This window comes from Ornithorhynchus anatinus, chromosome 8 (genome assembly GCF_004115215.2).
Source record: "Ornithorhynchus anatinus isolate Pmale09 chromosome 8, mOrnAna1.pri.v4, whole genome shotgun sequence".
NCBI classification, from domain to species: Eukaryota; Metazoa; Chordata; class Mammalia; order Monotremata; family Ornithorhynchidae; genus Ornithorhynchus; species Ornithorhynchus anatinus.
In genome coordinates this window covers 38307384-38328823 of record NC_041735.1, presented here as the reverse complement: position 1 = coordinate 38328823, position 21440 = coordinate 38307384, and the positions used below count along the sequence as shown (strand labels likewise).

The 21440-nt window shown below is 45.6% G+C and overlaps 1 protein-coding gene across 4 annotated transcripts; it reads left to right on the top strand.

Annotated features, from left to right (window-relative positions):
- The first annotated feature begins 11856 nt into the window (after positions 1-11856).
- On the top strand, positions 11857-15988 carry XCR1 (X-C motif chemokine receptor 1). Of its 4 annotated transcripts, none has more exons than XM_039912977.1 (4): positions 11857-12012; positions 12090-12454; positions 13848-14408; positions 14547-15986. In XM_039912977.1, exons 3-4 carry the CDS (start codon positions 13848-13850, stop codon positions 14925-14927), a joined length of 942 nt encoding a protein of 313 aa, XP_039768911.1. In that variant the 5' UTR covers positions 11857-12012; positions 12090-12454; the 3' UTR covers positions 14928-15986. The 4 variants fall into 4 exon arrangements, with proteins under 4 accessions (XP_039768911.1, XP_028926495.1, XP_039768912.1 ...); XM_039912978.1 differs by having other exon boundaries at positions 11860-12012; positions 13848-14675; positions 15875-15988; XM_029070661.2 differs by having other exon boundaries at positions 11860-12012; positions 12090-12172; positions 12276-12454; positions 13848-15986.
- The last annotated feature ends 5452 nt before the right edge of the window (positions 15989-21440 follow it).

Sequence of the window (21440 nt, the reverse complement as noted above, 5' to 3'; positions counted from 1 at the left end):
TACTTCACTCTGCTGTCCAGATCGTTTTTCTACAGAGACGTTCAGCCCGGGTTTCCCCAGTCCTCAAGAACCTCCAGGGGTTGCCCATCCATCTCTACGTCGAACAGAAACTCCTTACCATCGGCTTTAAAGCGATCAATTCCCTTTCCCCCGCCTACCTCACCTCACTACTCTCTTAAAACCCAGCCCACACACTCTGGTCTTTCTAATGCAACCTTCTCAAAGTACCTAGATCTCGTCTATCTCACCACCGACCTCTCACCCACATCCTGCCTATGGCCTGAAACACCCTCCCACTTCATATCCGACAGACAATTCTAAGCCTTATTCTAAGCCTGGATAAGCCCTCTTTTCTTTTCCTTCCACTCCCTTCTACGTTGCCCCGACTGACTCCCTTTAGGGAAGCAGCGTGATCTAGTAGGAAGAGTGGGAGTGGGAGTAAGAGGACGTGGGTTCTAATCCCGGCTCTGCCACGTGTCTGCTTTGTGACCTTGGACAAGTCGCTTCACTTCTCTCGGCCTCAGTTATCTAATCTGAAAAATGGGGATCAAGACTGTGAGCCCCATGTGGGACAGGGACTTTGTCCAACCTGATTACCTTTTGATCTACCCCAGTGTTTAGAACAGCGCTTGGCACATAGTAAGCGCTAACAAATACCTCAGTTATTATCTGTCCCCCTCCCAGCCCCACGACACTATTGTTCCTATCTGTAATTTATTTATTTATATTAATACCTGTCTCCCTCTCTAGACTTGTTGTGGGCAGGGACTGCGTCCTCGATATTGTTATACTGTACTCTCCCAAGTGCTTAGTAATAACAATTCTGGTATTTGTCAAGCGCTTACTACGTGCCAAGCACTGTACTAAACACTGGGCTAGATACAAACTAATCAGGTTGGGTACAGTTTCTGTCCCACGTGGAGTTCACGGCCTTAATCCCCATTTTACAGATGAGGTGACCGAGGCACTGAGAAGTGAAGTGACTTGTCCAAGGTCACACAGCAGACAAGTGGGAGAGGTGGGATAAGAACCCAGATCCTTCTGACTCCCATGCCCAAGCTCTATCTGCTGGGCCATGTTGCTTCTCATAATGCTCTGCACACAGTAAGTGCTCAATAGATATGACTGACTAACTTAGTACAATACCTGGCACATAGTAAGCACTTAACAAATATCGTAAAAATAATAACAATAATAATATCGATAATAATGGACCTTATGTTTTATTTGCACTTTTTCCAAAACGGCCTCAATTTGTTCCTGCAACATTCCTTGGAGATATAATCATCACCAATTAGAAAACTGAGGTTAAAAAGGTTCAGTGACCTTCTCGGGGTCACTCAGCATACTGAAACTTGAACGCAGTGTAGAGAGCATGGACCTGGGAGTCAGAGGATCTGAGTTCTAATCCCTGCTCTACCATTTGTCTGCTGTGTGACCTTGAGCCTCAGTTACCTCATCTGAAAAATGGTGATTAAGACTATGAGTCCTATGTGAGACGGGGACTGTGTTCAAACTGATTATCTTATATCTACCCTAACACTTAGCACAGAGCCTGGCACCTAGGATGTGCTTAAAAAATACCATGAAAAAAATAAATCCCATCTCTTAAAATTTAGCATCGGTGTGATTCTCACTCTGTTCAGCTTGTTGCATGCATTTGCTATTTGTGGTGGAAGCAGGGTACAGAGTGCCGTTTAGAGTGTGATAATGGTCAAGAGATGAGTCAAGAATGTCAGCTGCAGTTGCAATCTTCACCCCGACTCGGAGAGTCACTAACCGCTTTTGACCCCTTTATGATCCGATGACACTTAAATAAGCAGTCCTGAAGGCAAGGGATGGGAAATGGGTTTCTAATGAAGTTTGGACCTCTGATATATTTGATTGATCACTTTAGTAAAGGGCAAAAGCATTTAAGGGTCTAATTGCAGTCAAAAGACTTGGATTCTAATCCTGGCTCTACTACTTGTCTGTTGTTTGATCTTGGGCTAGTCATTTAGGTTTTCTGTGTGTCAATAAAATGGAGATTAAATGGAGATCAAATACTTTTCCTCTCTTCTCCTTAGACTGGGTGTCCCCTATGGGACAAGGACTGTGTCGAGCCTAACAATCTTGCATCTGTGACAGTGCTTAGTACAGGGCGCAGCACATAGTGAGTGCTTAGCAAACACCCCAGTTATTATTCTAACCGTCGCTTGTCCTTGATCCAGAACTCACTTCTCCCAAGTCTTGCTCCATGTAAGGAAAGGTCATTCCTGGCCTCTATTCATTCATTCATTCATTCATTCATTCATTCATTCATTCATTCATTCATATTTATTGAGCGCTTACTAAGTGCAGAGCGCTGTACTAAGCGCTTGGAATGTACAGTTTAGCAACAGATAAAGACAATCCCTGCCCAGTGACAGGCTCACAGTATGACCAGTCACTTAGTCATTCATTCATTCAATCGTACTTATTGAGCTCTTACTCTGTGTAAAGCACTGTACTGAGGACTTGGGAGAGTACGATATAACAAGAAACAGATACATTCCCGCCCAAACAATACCTTGTCTTCGTTTGCTGGGGACGGTGAGACGCCCAAATGCTAGGAGTTTCTTTCTAAGGGAAACGTGATTTGTAAGGTGGAGTGAGTAGATAAAGGCCCCACACATCCTTCTCTTCAACTGTCAAGGTCATAACCTTACCTGAAGCCTAAGTCACTGGCCATGTCAAGAATGGGGAAAAAGTGTCATATGGAAGAGGGAGACCGGGCAAATAATAATCCCACCCATCTGCTTGCCAGAGCCCCCTCCTGTGTATTCCTTTCATAAACCCATCAATCAATAGCATTTTTTGAGCACTTCCTATATGCGGCTAAGCGCTTGGAAGCGTAAAATACAACACAATTAGCAGGCCTGTTCTCTGCCCATAAGAGAAAGGGGTCATGACTCCAAGAAAGGGAAGAGAAAGACTCAAAATAACTTATAAACTTGTCCATCTTTATTCTCCCAAAGGGAAAACAACTCAGTAGGAGTATTCCAGCCCCTTGGAATACTGTATTGCCTTGTTTCAGGCTATCAAAGGCAGCGTGGCTCAGTGGAAAGAGCCTGGGCTTCGGAGTCAGAGGTCATGGGTTCGGCTCCTGGCTCTGCCCCTTGTCAGCTGTGTGACTGTGGGCAGGTCACTTAACTTCTCTGTGCCTCAGTTACCTCATCTGTAAAATGGGGATTAACTGTGACCCTCACGTGGGACAACCTGATTACCCTGTATCTACCTCAGCGCTTAGAACAGTGCTCTGCACATAGTAAGCGCTTAACAAATACCAACATTATTAAAGAGTTCCATATTGAAATGATTCTGTGCATGACAGGGACCCCTGGTGGATCGAAAGGAGCAGAGGTAACTTCTAGAAGAGCCCGTTGTACCCTCAGTAACGTAAATGCCAATATCATCCGCCAGTAAATAAGTACAAAACAAGTATGAAACGTGTACCAATCATTCAAAGGCTTTGCCAGCCCTCCCTTCCTGCCAATCAGGAAAATCCACAGGCAGTAAAATAAATGAAATCAGCAACTGCCAAAACTGAAGCAGCAGTATTTATTATCTGTGCAGAGTTCTGTATCAGGAGCTTGGGAAACACACTGCAAATATAAAACCTGACCTGTCCCCGGCTTTGGAGAAACTTAATAGAAAGAGCATTCCCGGTCTGGTCCTAGCTGACATTTTCTTCACCATCCAAGTCAAGCAAAGATGTAGAATATGTCCATTCACATCCCACTTGTTCAAAGCACCTAAGGATAGAGCAAGGAATCTAGAATTTAGTGGTAAAATTCACTTCTGGGAAAAGTGGCAGCCATCTAAGGCAGAGACAGATACTAAGAGCGGCGTATGTGAGGACACATGCGTTACACCAGGTAGTGCGATGTGAAGACGGCATGTCATTTTGCACAAGTGTTTCTTCAGGGCTCCCCCTAACTCCTCACTTGCTCCAAAGCCTCTATATTCTTCAGAGTTCACCTCCTCCAGGAGGCCTTCCCAGACTGAGCCCTCCCTTTCCCTCTGCTCCTCCTCCCCTCCCCATTCCCCCTACTCCCTCCCTCTGCTCTTCCCCCTTCCCCTCCTCACAGCACTTCTGCATATTTGTATATATTATTTATTACTCTATTCATTTTGTTAATGATGTGTCTATATGATTCTATTTATCTTGATGATATTGATGCCAGACTACTTGTTTAGTTTTGTTGTCTGTCTCCCCCCTCTTCTAGACTGTGAGCCCGTCGTTGGACAGGGATGGTCTCTGTTGTTGAATTGTACATTCCAAGCGCTTAGTACAGTGCTCTGCACATAGTTAGTGCTCAATAAATACAATTGAATGAATCAATGTGAACTCAACCAGGAGCTGCTTCAGTGGAAAAGACTAGGCATTGATGTTTTTGAAAAATGGATAGAAAAGCATCTAATTTAGAATCATTACCTTGACAGGGAGCAGACCATCTGAAAATCAGATTGTCCACTAGAAAGCCAGGTGACTGGCCATCCGGCTTCCGTGTCTAAAGAAAATTTTACCACTTCAACAGCAAGCCACAAGCACTGCTGAAAATCCTTAAATCTATCATATTGGAACTCCTATATGCTGCTGGGACTTGGGAGTGAACATCCGAGAAGGGAGAAGCAGTGTGGCCTATTGGATAGAGCACTGGCCTTGGAGTCAGAAGGACCTGGGTTTTAATCCCTGCTCTGCCACTCGTCTGCCATGTGATCTTGGGCAAGTCCCTTCAGTTCTGTGGGCCTCAGTTACCTCCTCTGAAAAATGGGGATTAAGACTGGGAGCCCTAAGACTGTGGCCTGTATCCAACCAGATTTGCTTGTATCTGCCCCGAACACTTAGTACAGTGCCTGGCAAACAGTAAGCGCTTAACAAACACCACAGTTATTGTTCATTCATTCATTCAATCGTATTTATTGAGCGCTTACTGTGTGCAGATCACTTTATTAAGCGCTTGGAAAGTACAATTCGGCAACAGATAGAGACAATCCCTACTCAACAACGGGCTCACAGTCTAGAAGGGGGCGGAGACAGACAATAAAACAAAGCAAGTGGACAGTAATATTTTCATGATTTGCAAATGCAGAATCGTTTGCTGAATAAGCAAAGTGCTTTAGACGAGCCTGAAGGAACCACCTGTACGATGGAAAGATTTTCATTGACAACACAGAGGTGAATGCTGACCCCCTCTGCAATACCACGCAGCAACAGATTTTTCGAAAAAGAAGTCTAAAACTAAATCAGGAAGACTGCGTGACCTTTGGAAGACCAACTAGAAGAGCATGATGCCAATGTGGCCCCGAGATCCAGACCCAACTGAAAATCTGGAATCCTGCTGGTATCTTGGGGCGATTTCTTAGGGAAGAGGAATAAGCATTTGTCTCTAGAGTGGTTGATCCTTGTGGAGATGGTTTTCTCAATTCCTCTGGCTGGGGTCTCTTGGTCGACCCAGACATCACATCGGATTTCTTGAATAGTTCCAACAGCATCCCTTAAGAGACAGTTAAATCAAACATTAAGGCGGCTGACGATCACACTGCTGGAGTGTAATTGTATTGAATCCAGTAGATGGCAATGTACTACAAAACATAGATTCGATTTGATAGTTTTCACATTTTATCGAATAATGGGGCCGGATGGTACAGGCTAAGATCAGTGGGGAAAGTAGATTTTACCTCTTACTAGTACATGATGATATCATGCTCCATTTTCTGCAATAACACAGATTTCTTGCCCTGTTTCTGGCCTCCTTCCTCTCAGGGTCATTCTTCACTCTGCTGCCCAGATTATTTTTGTAAAACCTTGTTTTGGGCACATCTCTACGCTCCTCAGAATCCTTCAGATGGTTGCCCATTCCTCTTCACATTAAGCAGAAACTCCTGCAAAGACTTTAAGACAATCACTTTTCACCCCCCTACTTATCCTTCCTCTTCTCCTTCACAATGCACTTGTACCTTTTGTTCCTCTCAAGCCAATCTACTTACAGTGACTCATTCTTGACTCTCTCGCCGTCTGTCTCTTGCTCATGCCCTGCCTTTTTCCTGGAACTTCCTCTACCTTCACATCCAGCAGGCCACTACTCTCATCTTCAAAGCCCTTCTAAATTCCCTGATTCATTTCTCATCTCCCCATCCTATTTACCTTCCTTTTTTTTTTTTTTTGGAACCGTATGCGTTAAGCGCTTACTATGTGCCGGGCACTGTTCTAAGCACTGGGGTAGACACAAGATACTCAGGTTGGACACAGTCCCTGCCCCAGATGGGACTCATAGTCTTAATCCCCATTTTATCGAGCAGGGAACTGAGGCACAGAGAAATTAAGTCACTTTCCCAAGGTCACACAGCAGACAAGTGGTGGAGCTGGGATTAGAACCTAGGTCCTTCTGACTCCCAGCCTATCGACTAGGCCGGGCTGCTTCTCCCTACTGTCACTCTGCATTTCTGCATCACTTGTGCTTTAGGTAGAGCACGGGTTCGGGAGGCAGAAGTCGTGGGTTCTAATCCTGCTCCCACCACTTATCAGTTGTGTGACTTTGGGCAAGTCACTTAACTTCTCTGGGCCTCAGTTACCTCATCTATAAAAAGGGGATTAAGACTGTCAGTCCCAATGGGACAACCTGATGACCTTGCATCTACTCCAGTGCTTGGCACCTAGTAAGCGCTTAACAAGTACCAACATTATTATTATTATTATTATTATTGACCCCAGTGAAAGCACTTATGTAAATATCTTTAAAGTCTGCTGCTTCCCTTTACCTGTAATTTACATGTCTCCCCTGCTAGATTGTAAACTTCTTGAGGTCAAGGCTACTAACTTTATTTAGTCTCCAAAGTGCTGAATAGAATGCTCTGAACAGAGTAAGCACTCAATAAATATGATTGGTTGATTGTGATATTGCAACAGTCTGAAAACCATTACCACCATTATCTTCAAAAGCGGTTATTGAATGTCAGCTTTGCACAGAGCACTGAGGAAGATAAGAGTAATAATGATGATATTTATTATTTACTCTATGCCAAACACTGTGTTAAGTCTTGGGTAGATAGAAGATAATCAGAATGGACATAATCCCTACACTACACCGAGCTCTCAGTTTTAGAGGGAGGGAGAACGGGTATCAGGTATTTTATCCCCATTTTATAGTTAAGCTAAGGCACAGAGAGGTTAAATAACTTACCCCAGCTCACACAGGAGCTAAGTGTCAGAGTCGAGATTAGAACCCAGCTCTTTTGACTCTCCATCCCATGCTCTTTCTACTAGGCCATAATGGTTTGGAAACAGACTGAAGTAAGTAAACAAGTAAGTCAGTAAGAAATGGAATCTTTTACTTGAGAAAACACTCACCTAATTAGGTAGAGACAAAATTACTTGAGTTACAAAAAATCCAATAAGTAAATGTGCAAGAGTGTATATAGAATGAGAAAAAAATCAATAAAATTTAAAATAACAGAGAGACACAAGAGCGCTAAGGTGTCTGATAGAGCGAGGTGACTAAGAAAGTGAGGGTCCTGCTGGGAATCCTTCTTGGAGAAGTGATTTTTTAGGAGAGGTTGGAGGGTGGTAAGGAATATAGTTGGAGGATCTAAGTGGGAAGGGAATTCCACGCAGTAAGGGGGAGATGAGGCTATCACAGTGAGGTTTGGATGCACGGCAAATTGTAGTGTAGCAAAAAAAAAGAGAAGCTAGGTAAGAGGTGAAATTTAAAGCCAATATGGCAGGAGTTTTGCTTTATGCAAAGAGAAATGGAGAACCATCAAAGTTTTTTGAGGAGGAGAGTAATGTGATGATTGACATTTTTAGAAGATGACACAAACAGCTGAATGTAGGCTAGACAGAAGAGAGGAGAGCAGGGCATCATCACAACAAGCTTACAGTCTAGAGGAAATGACCTCTGCCAGCATTTTGCAGCGTACAACACTCCTCCCCATCTTCTTACTTGTCACATTCCATGCCCCAGCGGGTCCAAGATTGGCAGACAAGAGTGTGTCAAACCACCATGCCTATAAATCAATTCCTTCATACATGTTCTTCATCCTAAAGCCTCAGGATCGAAGCTGCTCCATCATTCTCAGCAGAACAGTCCATCTGTGTGTGCAGAGCACTGTACTAGGAGTTTGGGAGCAAACAATGAAAGTCAAAGATATAGTCGCTTGATATACTTTGTCTTTGATGTGGTTAAACTTGTTGAAGATGAGTTGTGGAACTGAGTTTAGTGTCTTTTTTTCTTCATTCAAAAACGTATTTTAAAGACTTCTAGAAGCATAAACAGTTCATAAACAGTTGAATAGATTAGCTTAATAGACTTTTAGCAGGTTTATGTGGGATTGGAGAGGGAGCTAGGAAATGTGCTATAAAGGTACAGCTTTCTAGCAGACCGTCAGCACAGACCATCTCCTGCAGAGCTAAAAACAGAAGTGTCTTTTTTCTTATTTCCGTAGGAGGTTTTTGACTTGGTCTAGTTCCTTTAAACGTACTTATTCTGATAACTGAAACACCATGCCTTTACAATTCTGCTTTCAAAGTGTCTGATATTAATCCCCATTCCTCCTTTTCTTTTGGTTTTCTGCAGCATTTGTTGAAATTTTCAACAGTACTTGTGCCAGCTCCTCTGTCTGAAAATGACTGCCAGTGCATGTGTGCCCACGTGTGTGTTTGGGGGTAAAGGGGGGATGGGGCAGGGCAGGAGGGATATGCCTTTTAAATAGATATTTTGGTATAAAAAGTTGTTAATGCCCTTTAAGGGGGACTGGTTTTAATAGGAGGGACGGGTAAAGTGACTGACCAAGTAATAATAATGATGGTATTTGTTAAGCACTTACTAAGTGCAGAGCACTGTTCCAAGCGCTGGGCTAGATACAGGGGAATGAGATTGTCCCACGTGAGGCTCACAGTCTTCATCCCATTTTACAGATGAGGGAACTGAGGCACAGAGAAGTGAAGTGACTTGCCCACAGTCACACAGCTGACAAGGGGCAGAGTTAGAATTCAAACCCATGACCTCTGACTCCCAAGCCCGGACTCTTTCCACTGAGCCACGGTAATCTCTCCTAATCAGTTTCTCGTCGCTTGTCAGACGTGTCTTTCTTTCTTTTGAGGATTGCAAGTCAGTATTTTAGAGCTGCACTAAAATGAAGCATAATATCCCTTCACCCCACCTCACCCCTTCCTTGCCTAATCCACTTCCTCCAAATAAAAAGACAACCTCACCATCAGAGCAATCAGTCTTCCCCTTGGGCAGGACAGTGTGGCAATTGTTTATTCACTCATTCAATAATTCATTCTTATTTCTTGAGCTCCTACTGAGTGCAGAGCCTGGACTATGCATTCATTAGGGAACATACACTAAAAGTAAAAGACACTGCCCTACCCTTGAGAAGTTTACCTCCAGTGTGGGAGACAAGCAGACATAGCATACTCGAGAAGCAGCACTGCCTGGTGCTTAGACCTCGGGAGTGGAAAACGGGAACAGGGTTCTAATCCCAAGTCGGGCACTTACCTGTTGTGTTACCATGGAAAAGTCACTTGACTTCTCTGCATCTCAGTTTCCCCGTCTGGAAAATGGGGACTAGAAGTTTCTCTCCCACTTAGACTACGAGTCAGTTTCCTCATCTGTAAAATGAGGACTAAACATTTCTTCTCCCTCCCGCTTAGACTACGAGCCCTACGTGACATGGAGATTGTGCCCGAAATGATTGTATTGTACATTCCACAGCGCTTGGTGCAAAATAAGTGCTGAATAAATAACAAATATTACAGCAGGAAAGCATAAATTCAATTCAATAGCAAAAGGAAAATATAGAAATTAATAAACCGAATCGATAAATCCATACGAACATAAATTCGGAGGGCGACGGGTGGTGACGTGACCGAAAAAGGTGGGGATTCGTTGGGGAATGCCCTTGGGAGGAAGATTCATTTAGGAGGAACAAAGTCCAGCTGGCACCTAGCTTGGGATAAGAGAAGAAATGTATTATAATTAATAATACTAATTGTGGTATTTATTGAGTTCTTACTTTGTGCCAAGCACTGCAGTCTTCGCACCATGGGAGCGACTCAGTTAGTTTTGCCCCCAAGATTCTCTGGGCCGGAAAGGGTGGTCATAAACGAACCATCCCACCCCTTTGAACTAGCAAGGGATGGGAGGAGGCACCAAGCTGACAGGATATGGCCCAATCCTAGCCTGTAGGATTGCCATCATCCTTTTTAGGCTGCAGGATCAGCCAGAACAGCTCTCGCCCCCCACCCCAAAGCCCATCTGGGTGATCTGTCCCCCGCCTCATCAGCCAGCTGCCCTCCTCCCACCCTCCCTTACGCTGCCCACCCGTCGCTGCTCTCAGACATCAGCAGCGGTGCCACGGATGGGCAGACCAGCTAAGAGCCAGGCAGGTGCCCCCACAGGCTCTCGCGGAGGTGAGGGTAGCCTTCTTCTGGGTGCTCCCTGTTCCGACTGCAGCAACAAAAAGACAGCGCAGCGGGCAGAGCAGGGTCAGAGTCAGGAACCAGGTGGAAGGAGCCCAGCTGCACAGGGGCAAAGGAAGAGGTAGCTTCGCCCCTCGTGTGAGCCAAGTCTGCTACAGCCTCTGGCCCGACAAGACAAGTGAGAGTGAGCTGTGTGGCCTTGGCCATCGTTATGGCAGGAGGAGGAAGAGAAAGAGGAGGAGGAGGAGGAGGAGGAGGAGGAGGAGCAAGAAGAGGAAGAAGAGGAACAGGAGGGTGAGAGTGGGGGGTAACCATGCAGAAGTCACAAGTTACTTTTAATTTGGGGGGTACTTGAGCACTGAACTAGGATCTGCAGAGTGTGATGATCACGATGGAGTCTTCTGTCTCAAGCAAAAGGACAGAGGAGCCTAGGTTCCAGAGAAATCTTTACGACCTAGAACCTGCACAAAGGAATTGATTCCAATAAGAGACAAGTGAACATCAGAACAGGCTTGAAAGCTGAAGAGAGCCATTAAACTCAGCCTCCGCCCTCTTTTATTCTCCAAAGTGCTGCTTACAACAAGCCCTCGGTGAACACCCCCTCCTTGCTGTATTGCTGATTTTTTTTTATTTAAGAGCTTACTTTGTGACAAGCACTGTTCTAAGCACTGGGGTAGATCCAAAGTAATCAGGTTGGACACAGTCCCTGCCCCAGATGGGGCTTACAGTCAAAATCCCCCTTTTACAGATGGGGTAACTGAGACACAGAGAATTAAAGTGACCTTCCCAAGGTCACACGTCAGCCTTCTCCTCTTTATTTCTATTAACGTCTGTCTCTCCCTCTAAACTGTAAAATTGCCGTCGGCAGGGAATGCGTCTACCAATTCTGATGTGTCGTACTCTCCCAAGCGCTTAGTACAGTGGTCTGCACGTAGTAAGCCCTCGATAGATACCCATTTATTGATTGATTGTTTGAAAATACCATACAGTAGAGTTGGTTAACATGTTCCCTGCCCACAGTGAACTTACAAGACATGGACTGTATTTCTAATTTTTTTTTATTTTTCTCATTCATTCATTCAGTCATTCAATCATAAGTGCATGGCACTGTACTAAGCATTTGGGAAAGTACAGTACAACAGTAAATAGACACATTTCACATTCCCTGCCTACAAGGAGCTTACAGTCTAAAGGGCGAGGAGAATGACATTAATATAAATAAATAAGTTACAGGTTTGTACATGATTGCCATGGGGCCTAAAGGGGGGAAGAGCAAAGGAAGCAAGTCAGAACAACACAGAAGGGAGTGAGAGAAGAGGAAAGGGGGGCCTAGTCAGGGAAGGCTTCTCGGAGGAGACGAGCCTTCAATAAGACTTCCGAAGCGGGAGAGATCTGAGAAGGGTGGGTGGAGCCAGGAGCAATTCTGAGAAGCGCGTAATTAGGAGAGTGGCTATATAGGTGAGGAAGAGACCTCAAAATGGGAACTAATTTAAGGAAGATTAAAGAAGATTGTAAGAGAAGATAAGAGTCAAGGCTCCTTCTACAAGGTCTCAATCTGGAATCAGGTGAGAAGGCTTTCCATTAAATTACAACATTATTCTTGTTACGGTGGCTCACTCGAGGTTTTCTTCTTTGCCATTAGATTGAAAGCTCATTAAGAGGAGGAAATGTGTGTCTGGAGTCTGCCGTACTCTCCGAGGAGCTGAATAGGGGGCTTTGCCATCGGTAGGTCCTCAGTAAATCGACCTATCTCCATGATCCTGGGAGACAAAGCATTTTCGGTTTGAGAATAAAGCTTTTCTCCTTCTTCTCTTCGGTTGGATGAAAGAGAATCTTGTTGTGGACACGGATCACTGATGATTGTAAGGGATCATTACAACCTGTTTAGAGGCAACGTTGAGCCTCCACAGCCAACAATAGAAGCTGTTGGATAGGTCACGGGTCTTGGAGTCAGAAGGCCCTGGGGTCTAATCCTGATTCTTCCACTTGTCTGCTGTGTGACCTTGGGTGAGTCACTCAACTTTTCTGTGCTTCAGTTACTTCATCTATGAAATAGGGATCAAGTCTGTGTGCCCCACGTGGGACAGGGAGTAAGACCAATCTGATTACCTGGAAACTACCCCAGCTCTTAGAACAATGACTGGCACATAGTAAGCACTCAACAACCGCCCCCCTCAAAAAAAAAAATGAAGAGAATAGGATTAATTCATTGGCTAGAATTAACTGGTAATTGATTCAACCTTACATAGAGTTTAAGGTATAGGATCCAAGCAACAGTTTATATTAAGCATGGATCTTACCAGAGTCAGAAATGCAGACATTCGCTTTTACTTTCCTCTTTATTCCATGAGGGTGGAATTCTTTATTCCATAATAGATCATGGACCCTACTAAAGCTCCTTTGTTTTTTCTTTGATTTTTGACTAAAAATTTCCCTGTTTCTTTTCGGCCCATTATATTTTGTGTTTGTTTTTCAAAATCAAATTTTAAACCCCCAAACCCCTGCCAAAAGTGAATCACATCTCAGAGATTTTCTCTTTGGGTAATTAGGTAACCGTATTTTTTTTTTCCTGTTAACCAATAAAAATCACATTTCTCGGCCTAGATTTATATATTGGTTTACCTGCATTTGCACATCAGTATCAAAATGAATTCTTTGGCAATTTTATTCAAGTCCTAATCCAGGCCTCGGGAGAGTGTTTGGGAGGGAAAATGATGAAGGCGGGTGGGCAGGGTGCTGGCTGTTCCCAAGGAGGCGGGAAAATTGGATTTTAGGGAGGGCGGCCATTCCTCCCAAGTCTCCTTGGGCACCTCTGTCAGAGGCAGAGAGTCGTCTGATCGAGCGAGGCATTTCTGCGAGTGAGGCATTTCTTACGATCCGATCCGAGATAGCGTCTCCGTCCACTTTATTTCCCAGTGAGGAGGGTGAGCACCCTTCCCTTCGGGAGAAAGAGGCCTCCTCGTAAGGGAAGATGCCTAAGGAGGGGGATAGTACATCTTGCATCTTGCCTCAGTAACCTCATCTGTAAAATGGGGCTCAAGACTGTGAGCCCCAAGTGGGACAGGGACTGTGTCCAACCCAATTTGCTTGTTTCCACCCCAGCACCTAGTATGGTGCCTGGCGCATAGTAAGCGTTTAACAGATACTCTCATTATCATTATTATTGCTGTCGGAAGTCACGCAGCAGGCCATTAATAAAGCTGGGATTTGAACCTCTGCACTGATTTAAGTGTCTAGTTTTTGGGACGTCTGTGCACTGAGGGGAAAAAGGAGGGTGAGAAGGAAGAGGAGGGGTAGGTGGGGGAGGAGATAGAGATATGCTCTCAATCTTTTTGAATGCTAAGGGAACTTTATTACTCGAGGGTGAGATCGGTTCTTTACCGTATGCTCTCTCTCATAGATGCAGTTAATAATGCACGGACCTCAAGTCCAGATGACTTCCAATGCTTCCGGTGACCAATATACCACCCCAACCTTAGACTACAGCTACAACCTTGACCCTGAAAGCTATCTGTGTGACAGTGAAGAGGTCTTCGGCTTTGTCAGTATCAATATCTCTGTCCTTTACTGCCTGGTGTTCTTCCTCAGCCTGATAGGAAATAGCCTGGTTCTGTGTGTCCTCATAAGATATGAAAACCTGGAGTCCATCACCAACACCTTCATTTTCAACCTCTGCCTCTCCGACCTGGTCTTCTCTTGCCTGCTCCCTTTCTGGACCACAGCCCATCATTTGGGGTGGATCTTCGGGGACGTCCTCTGCAAGATCCTCAACTTACTTTTCTCCCTCAGCCTCTACAGCAGCATCATCTTCCTGACGGTGATGACCATCCACCGCTATCTGTCCGTGGTGAATCCCCTGTCCACCCTGCGGACCCACACCCTCCGATACCGACTCCTGGTGAGCTTGGCCATTTGGGTCACCAGTCTGGCGGCCGCCATCCCCGACGCCATTTTCCACAAGGTGATGACTGGTTCCGAAAAGGCCGTTAACCCGGAGTTCTGTGATTACTTTGAGCCCAAGTGGTTGTTGGTGTCCGTCTGTCAGCACAATGTCTTCTTCTTGTTCTCCATGGTCATCATCCTGTTCTGCTACATCGAGATCCTGAGGACCCTGGTCCGGTCCAGGTCCCGGCGGCGACATCGGACCGTGCGGCTCATCTTCGCCATCGTGATGGCCTATTTTCTGAGCTGGGGGCCGTACAATGTGCTTGTGTTCCTGGAGACCCTGGTAAGATTCCACATCATTCCCAGCTGCAGCCTTTACAAGCAACTGGAGTACGCCCTGCACATCAGCCGGGAGATCGCCTTCTCCCACTGCTGTTTCAATCCGGTGCTCTATGTCTTTGTGGGGATTAAATTCCGGAGGCATCTCAAGTCCCTCTGCTACCGGTTTGGGCCCTGCCGCCACAGCCCCCCCGGCGGCAGCTCCCGCTCCACCTCCCAAGCCGTCTTCCCTTACGAGGAGGCCTCTTTCTACTGAAGGGAAGGATGCTCACCCTGCTACCTGGGAAGTAAAGTGTCCAAAGACGCTATCCCAGATCGGATCGTAAGAATTGCCACACTCTCTCAGACAGCTCTCTGCCTTTGATGGAGGCTCCCAAAGATGCTTTGGGAGGAATGGCCGCCTTCCCTAGAATCCAACTTTCCCCGCCTCTGTCAGTGACACTGGCATTCTCCCCCTCTCAGAAGCCCGGAACTTAGACCTCGGCCTGGATGCCTCACTCTCCTTCGTTCTCACGTTCGGTCTACTTCCAAATCCTCCCGGTCCTTTGAGCGGCCCTCCGTCTCCGCCCGAGCAGCTACAGACTCTATACGAACTCTGGTCGTTTCTCAGCGAAGTTATTTTATCAGCTTCCTCTCTGGTCTCCCTACCTCCAGCCCCTCCTCTCTCTAACTGTATTACACACTGCTGCACAACTCATCTTCATTTTCAGCCCACATCTCTCTGTTCCTACAAACCCCTCGCTGCCTCTCCTGTCCCTCCCCATCAAGGAGAGACTCCTCAAAGTCGGCTTCGGAGATCTCCACCAATCACCCCACCTTAACCAGTTCTCTCTTTACCCTCTTTCTCCTATCGGCTTTGTTCCTCTCCAGCTAACCATCTAGCTAAACCTCATTCTCAACTTTTCCACCTCTATCCCCTCGGTCATACTCTCCCTGCGGCCCAAAACTTTCTCCCTCCCCAGATCCAATAAACCACAGCCCTCTTCGTATTCAAAACCCTCCTGAAAGCCTACCCGCTCCGACGTGCTTTGGATTACTTGCCAGTACCTCACATCACATAAATCCATCTACCATCTCTAACACCTATCTACTTATACTCATCGTTATGACCTGTGTATTTTTGTTAATTCGGTTGTACATTGAACTATTTATTTTGTTTACTTTGCTCGTTAACCTTTTCATGTTTATCTCCCTTCATTACAGTGCAAGCTCCTTCCAGGATGGGAATTTATCACTTGCTTGTTTTATACTTCCCATGCTCTTTAGTACATCGCACTGCATGCTGTAAGAATGCAATAAATACTGTGTCCAACCTGATTTGCTTGTATCCATGCCAGCGCTTAGTACAATGCCTGACACGTAGAAGGCGCTTAACAAATACCAAAATTATTATTATTACTGGTACCGATTACCTGCAAGCCTTCTACTCCTTAAGTTGTGGGATTTGGTGAATATCAGTTTCATGTCTCCTGCCCAATCTCTGAGAAAAATTTGAGATTTCTTTGAGGTTGTCAAGGAAAATATCTTTTGGATTCCAGTTTTCAATGTCTCCAAGATCACACCCAGTTTGGGACAGACAAAAATGATTCAAACATTTGTGTTGTTCAGTTCCTTCCAGGTCTAGAAAGACGTAGCTCCCAGACTGCTCCCAGTGACTGTCTCACTAGAATAGTGTGACAGGGAGTACGCACTTAGTGACAACAATCTGCCAGCTACATTTTATGACCACTTTATCGGTTGAACCCCTCAAATGTCTCCGGGATGAGCCAAGTCCATGAAACTTTAGCGCCGATCAGCTCATCTCACAGTCAACAATGGTCAGTATAATAGCAGTAATGGTATTTATTAAGTGCAAAGTACTGTACTAAATACTGGGAAAAATGACCTAGGTGAAAATTAGAAACAGTCTCTGACTCTCGAAGGGGCTCACGAACTAAGAATAAAGGAGGGGAGATGGGACAGGCTATACCTAAGGATAGATGAGACAATAAAAGCTCCAAAACAATGTAAAATCAAGGACAATGATCTATGAAAGCAGCATGGCTCAGTGGAAAGAGCACGGGCTTGGGAGTCTAGAGGTCATGGGTTCTAATCCCGGCTCCACCACTCATCAGCTGCGTGACTTTGGACAAGTCACTTAACTTCTCTGTCTCAGTTACCTCATCTGTAAAAATGGGGATTGAGTCTGAGCTCCCTGTGGGATAACCTGATTACCTTGTATCTACCCCATCGCTTAGAACAGTGCTTGGCACATAGTAAGTGCTTAACAAATAACACTATTATTATTAGAACAAGAGGAATAGGGCACTGGGGCTGGAGGAGTAGAGTTTTGGACCCAGTCCTCTTCCGTACAGTGCGGTGCAGCGCTGGGCCAAGCACGTATTTTCCTGAAGAGGCCATGAAGCCAGTTGGGCATTTGAAGAATAACATCTAGCTTCATAACAACTCCATCAACAGAGTTTTGGAAGGTCGGGAGCAGGTACGTAGTCTTTGAAATGAAGGAGTGGGAGAGAGAAGTGGATGGGGTAGGGGTGGGGCATGCAGGAAACTAAGCAAAGTTTAAATTCTACTTCTTCTAGCAGTGACTAACTTTTAAGTTCATATATTAATCACCGTTCAGGGACACACCAGACTGTGTTGAATCAGGTGCTCCTTCTTTCCCAATACTTCTCACCCACCCTCCCACATCCTTTAACAGCAATGAAATGACTTCACAGAATTGTTATTTGAATTCACAGAATATATCCAGTCCCTTCTCTGCTACTGTTCTCGATAAGAAGCCTAGTAGAGCTGTGGAGGGGAGAAATAAGGAAAGAGCTTGAGAAGAAAATCCTCTTGGACCACCCAAAATAGGTCCCCAGACCAAGGCCAGGTCTCCTTGTTCTACTGGATAATTTGATCTTGAAGATCTGTTTCTTTGCTCCCATCTCTACTGGTGTTTCCCTTTCCTACTCTGGACTCCAGGAAATAATTTTCCTCTCCTTGAGAAGCAGCATGGTCTAGTGGATAGAGCACGTGACTGGGAGTCAGAAGGTCATGGGTTCTAATCCCTGCTCCGTCACATGTCTGCTATGTGATCTTGGGCAAATCATTTCACTTCTCTGTGCCTCAGTTACCTCATCTGTAAAATGGGGATCGAGACTGTGATCGCCATGTGGGGCGGGGACTCCCTCCAGCCCAATTTGCTTGCATCTAACCCAGCACTTGGTACAGAACCTGGCAAATAGTAAACACTTAATAATAATGTTGGTATTTGTTAAGCGCTTACACTGTGCAGAGCACTGTTCTAAGCGCTGGGGTAGATACAGTGTAATCAGGTTGTCCCACGTGAGGCTCACAGTCTTAATCCCCATTTTACAGATGAGGGAACTGAGGCACAGAGAAGTTAAGTGACTTAACAAATACCATTATTATTATGATTGTTATTATTATGCGCTTGGAAGTGCTCTCCACTCCCATCCACTTCCCTCTCACTTCCGGCCTCTTCTCTGGAGGCACTGTGCAGATTAATGTCCCTTCATTAGTCAGTATTAGCAGGGTCTCCAGATGCCATACAAGTCCCCAACCCTTGTCTTTGAGAAGCGGTGCTTCCTATATTTTTGGTTCTCAAGGGACCGTAAGCACAGTAATAATACTTCTTGACATTTTGTTTAGACTCATCGATTAATGCTAATAAACATGCAATAAAGTGGCACAGAAGAGAGGAAAAAACATAATTATCCCTGCATATCGAGGTAAACTGACAAGGCAAAATAGAGTGCTACCACATAAGACCAAATAACTTCTGCATTCTTTTGTGACTAATAATTGTGCACCTCATGATTTGCTCCTGACTGATTAATTTCCCTCTTTTGGAGTTTAGCGGGTGAAGACTCCTGAGGAAGTCCAGGGCCTGGAAAGGGAGCTGGGGAGAGGGTTCAACGGGGTTAGTCTAGAGTCATGTCCGAGAGGGTTTATGTCCGAAGCAAAACTGACTGGCAGGCTTGAGTCTCATTGCTGGAACGTGCATTTCGTTGTCAACGGAAGACTCTTATTCTCCTATTTTCACTCTTAATTCTATTTTCACAGGGTTTTTCCTCCAAAGAATCGAGGGAATGGAAAGATTAGGTTTAAAATGTTCAAGGGCCGTCTAAACAATTAAACTTTCCAGACATCCCCAGACTTACGAGTGGCAGGGCAAGAGGGAAACAGTAACTTGGAAGAAAACAAGAGTAAGAAAAATGAGGAGAAAAGCAGACAAGGAGGTAGAAATAGCCAGAAGCAGGTAGAGGTCCAGGGGCATGTTTTCTAAGGCTCTGGAGGCTGCTGAAAGTGTTCATTCATTCATTCATTCACTAGTATTTATTGAGCACTTACTATGTGCGGAGCACTGTACTAAGCGCTTGGAATGTACAAATCGGTAACAGATAGAGACACTCCCTGCCCTTTGACAGGCTTACAGTCTAATCGGGGTTGTGAGGAACAAGGAGGCCTGAGCGGTGTGGGTCTGACCACTTTCCAAACCAATCTACCCATATCGGCTGAGGTGTTTCACCCTAGCCACCCAACACCCCCTGGCTTGTGCCCCTTATCTTGAAGGGGGGGGGGGGGTGGGGGGAACGGTGTCCCTGCTTAATGGGTATGTCCTAAACTGCCCTGACTCCAGCCCACTCTGCCCTCTCAAAAGTAACGGTGATGTGCGGATGAGTTTTGTGTCTCCCTCGTGGCACTGAAGACCGCCGTGAACAGGAAAGGCTGTGACTGCAGCTAGGAAGTCACTGCGAACACAAATGCCATTCCTCCTGTAACCCCTCTTCCCACTTCTCCACGTACAACTGGCCAGCTGGGCCAAGTTTTTCTAGTGGAGAAGACTGTTCAGGGGAGCAGCAGCAAAAATCACACTTCTTCCTGATGCTTGAGCCCCTGTCCCTCTAGCCACTTTAACTGCTCTTAGCTCCGCACAGTCAATGCGAGGGAGGGAGACTGCCGATGGTGGCGATGACCTGAACCCTCTCCACTCTCCACCCCACCAACTCCCGGCAGTGGTGTCAGCGGTTCAGTGACTGGGCCTTTGATGGGGTGGGAAGTGTCCGGAGGTGCCGTCCGTCCATGCCTGTGGTGCTCACACCCTAGGGAAACAGCATGGCATAGTAGAAGAAGCGCAGGCCTGAGAGTCAGTAGGTCATGGGTTCTAATCCCGCCTCCACCACTTATCTGCCGTGTAATCTTGGGCAAGTCATTTTACTTCTCCGTGCCTCCGTAAACTCATCTGGAAAACAGGGATTAAAAGACTGTGAGCCCCATATGGGGCAAGGACTGTGTCCAACCCGATTTGCCGATGTCCACCCCAGCTCCTGGCACGTAGTAAGTGCTTAACAATTACCACAATTATTATTATTATTGAATTGTGTGCTGATGGGGGTCAGTACCACCTGTGACCGTGCAAAGACCATGATCCCCCTGCTCCATCCAATCTGTTTCCCTCCACTATCCCTGCTTCTCCCAGGAAGAGATCTGAACAGGAGGTAATAGACAAATTGATACTTGACTTGTGTTTTGGGAGTGGTACAGAATCAGAAGGGTCATAGATCATAGCTTCTTGATTCAGCCAATCGATCAGTGGTATCTATCGAGCACTTACTGTGCGCAGAGCACTGTAATGAGCGCTTGGGAGCATACAACAGGGATGGTAGACACATCTTCTGCCCACGAGGAGGTTACGAGACATGGACTATGCCTTCCATTTGCACAGCATCCCTCCAACCTCCTTGTACACTGCTCTGCACACAGTAGGTGTGATGATTATGATGAAGCAGCGTGGCTTAGCGGAGAGAGCACAGGCTCGGGAGTCAGAAGGGCCTGGGTTCTAATCCCGCCTCTGCCACGTGTCTGCTCTGTGCCCCTGGACAAATCACTTAACTTCTCTGTGCCTCGGTTACCTCATCTGTAGAATGGGGATTAAAAGGGTGAGCCCCAGTTGGGAGAGGGATTGGGTCCAGCCTGATTAACTTGTATCTACCCCAGCGCTTAGAACGGTGCTTGGCACATAGTAAGTGCTTAACGAATACCATAATTACTGTTATTATTGTGATGATGATGATGATGATAAGGAAGAGGATGATGACAACACTTAGTTAAATGAGTGCCATCTGGAATAGCTCTGCTGACTAAGATTGGTCAGAATACTGGTGCTTAGAGAATGGTATACTTTTTTTTTTAATTACTTGGGCAAAAATTAGATTAGAATAAAGGAAATAGCAATCCAACTGCTGAATTCACTAATTTCATTTTTGATAAACGTAGCTTTTTGCTGGGTGATGTCATAATTTCCCACTACAGACTCTATGCTAAACACCTGCTGCCTCTTTAGTTATTTTCTGCCCAAATCGTTAACTCCAGGAGTAGATTGGACACTTGGGGTGTGGTGTGGACAATTGCAGTGATGACAATGGGCCAGTCTCTTTGGGCCTTGGTTTGCTAATAAGTAGGCTCGCCCACCCATTTGCCTACTAGACCTCTGGGTGTCACTGGGCCAGCTTCAGATCCCCTATTTCTGACTCATAAGGGAAGACCAAGTCTTTTGGGGTTCCTACTTTATTACCTTCCTTCATCTCCTCTGTCTGCTGGATCCTAGGTAGCCTTGACCCTTGCTGAAAGCATATAGCTTGGCAGGTGAATATCCTCCCAGCTGGAAAAGCAAAAACATCATATGGCACTTTCAAAATGCCATCAAATAATAGTTGTTTGGGAATGTGAGAGGAAGAGTGTCTTGTTTGTTCGTAAGCGATTG

Bases quoted from the DNA above. Each gene is read 5' to 3' on its own strand.
- XCR1 (XM_029070662.2), top strand. From the start codon at position 13,848: ATGCAGTTAATAATGCACGGACCTCAAGTCCAGATGACTTCCAATGCT.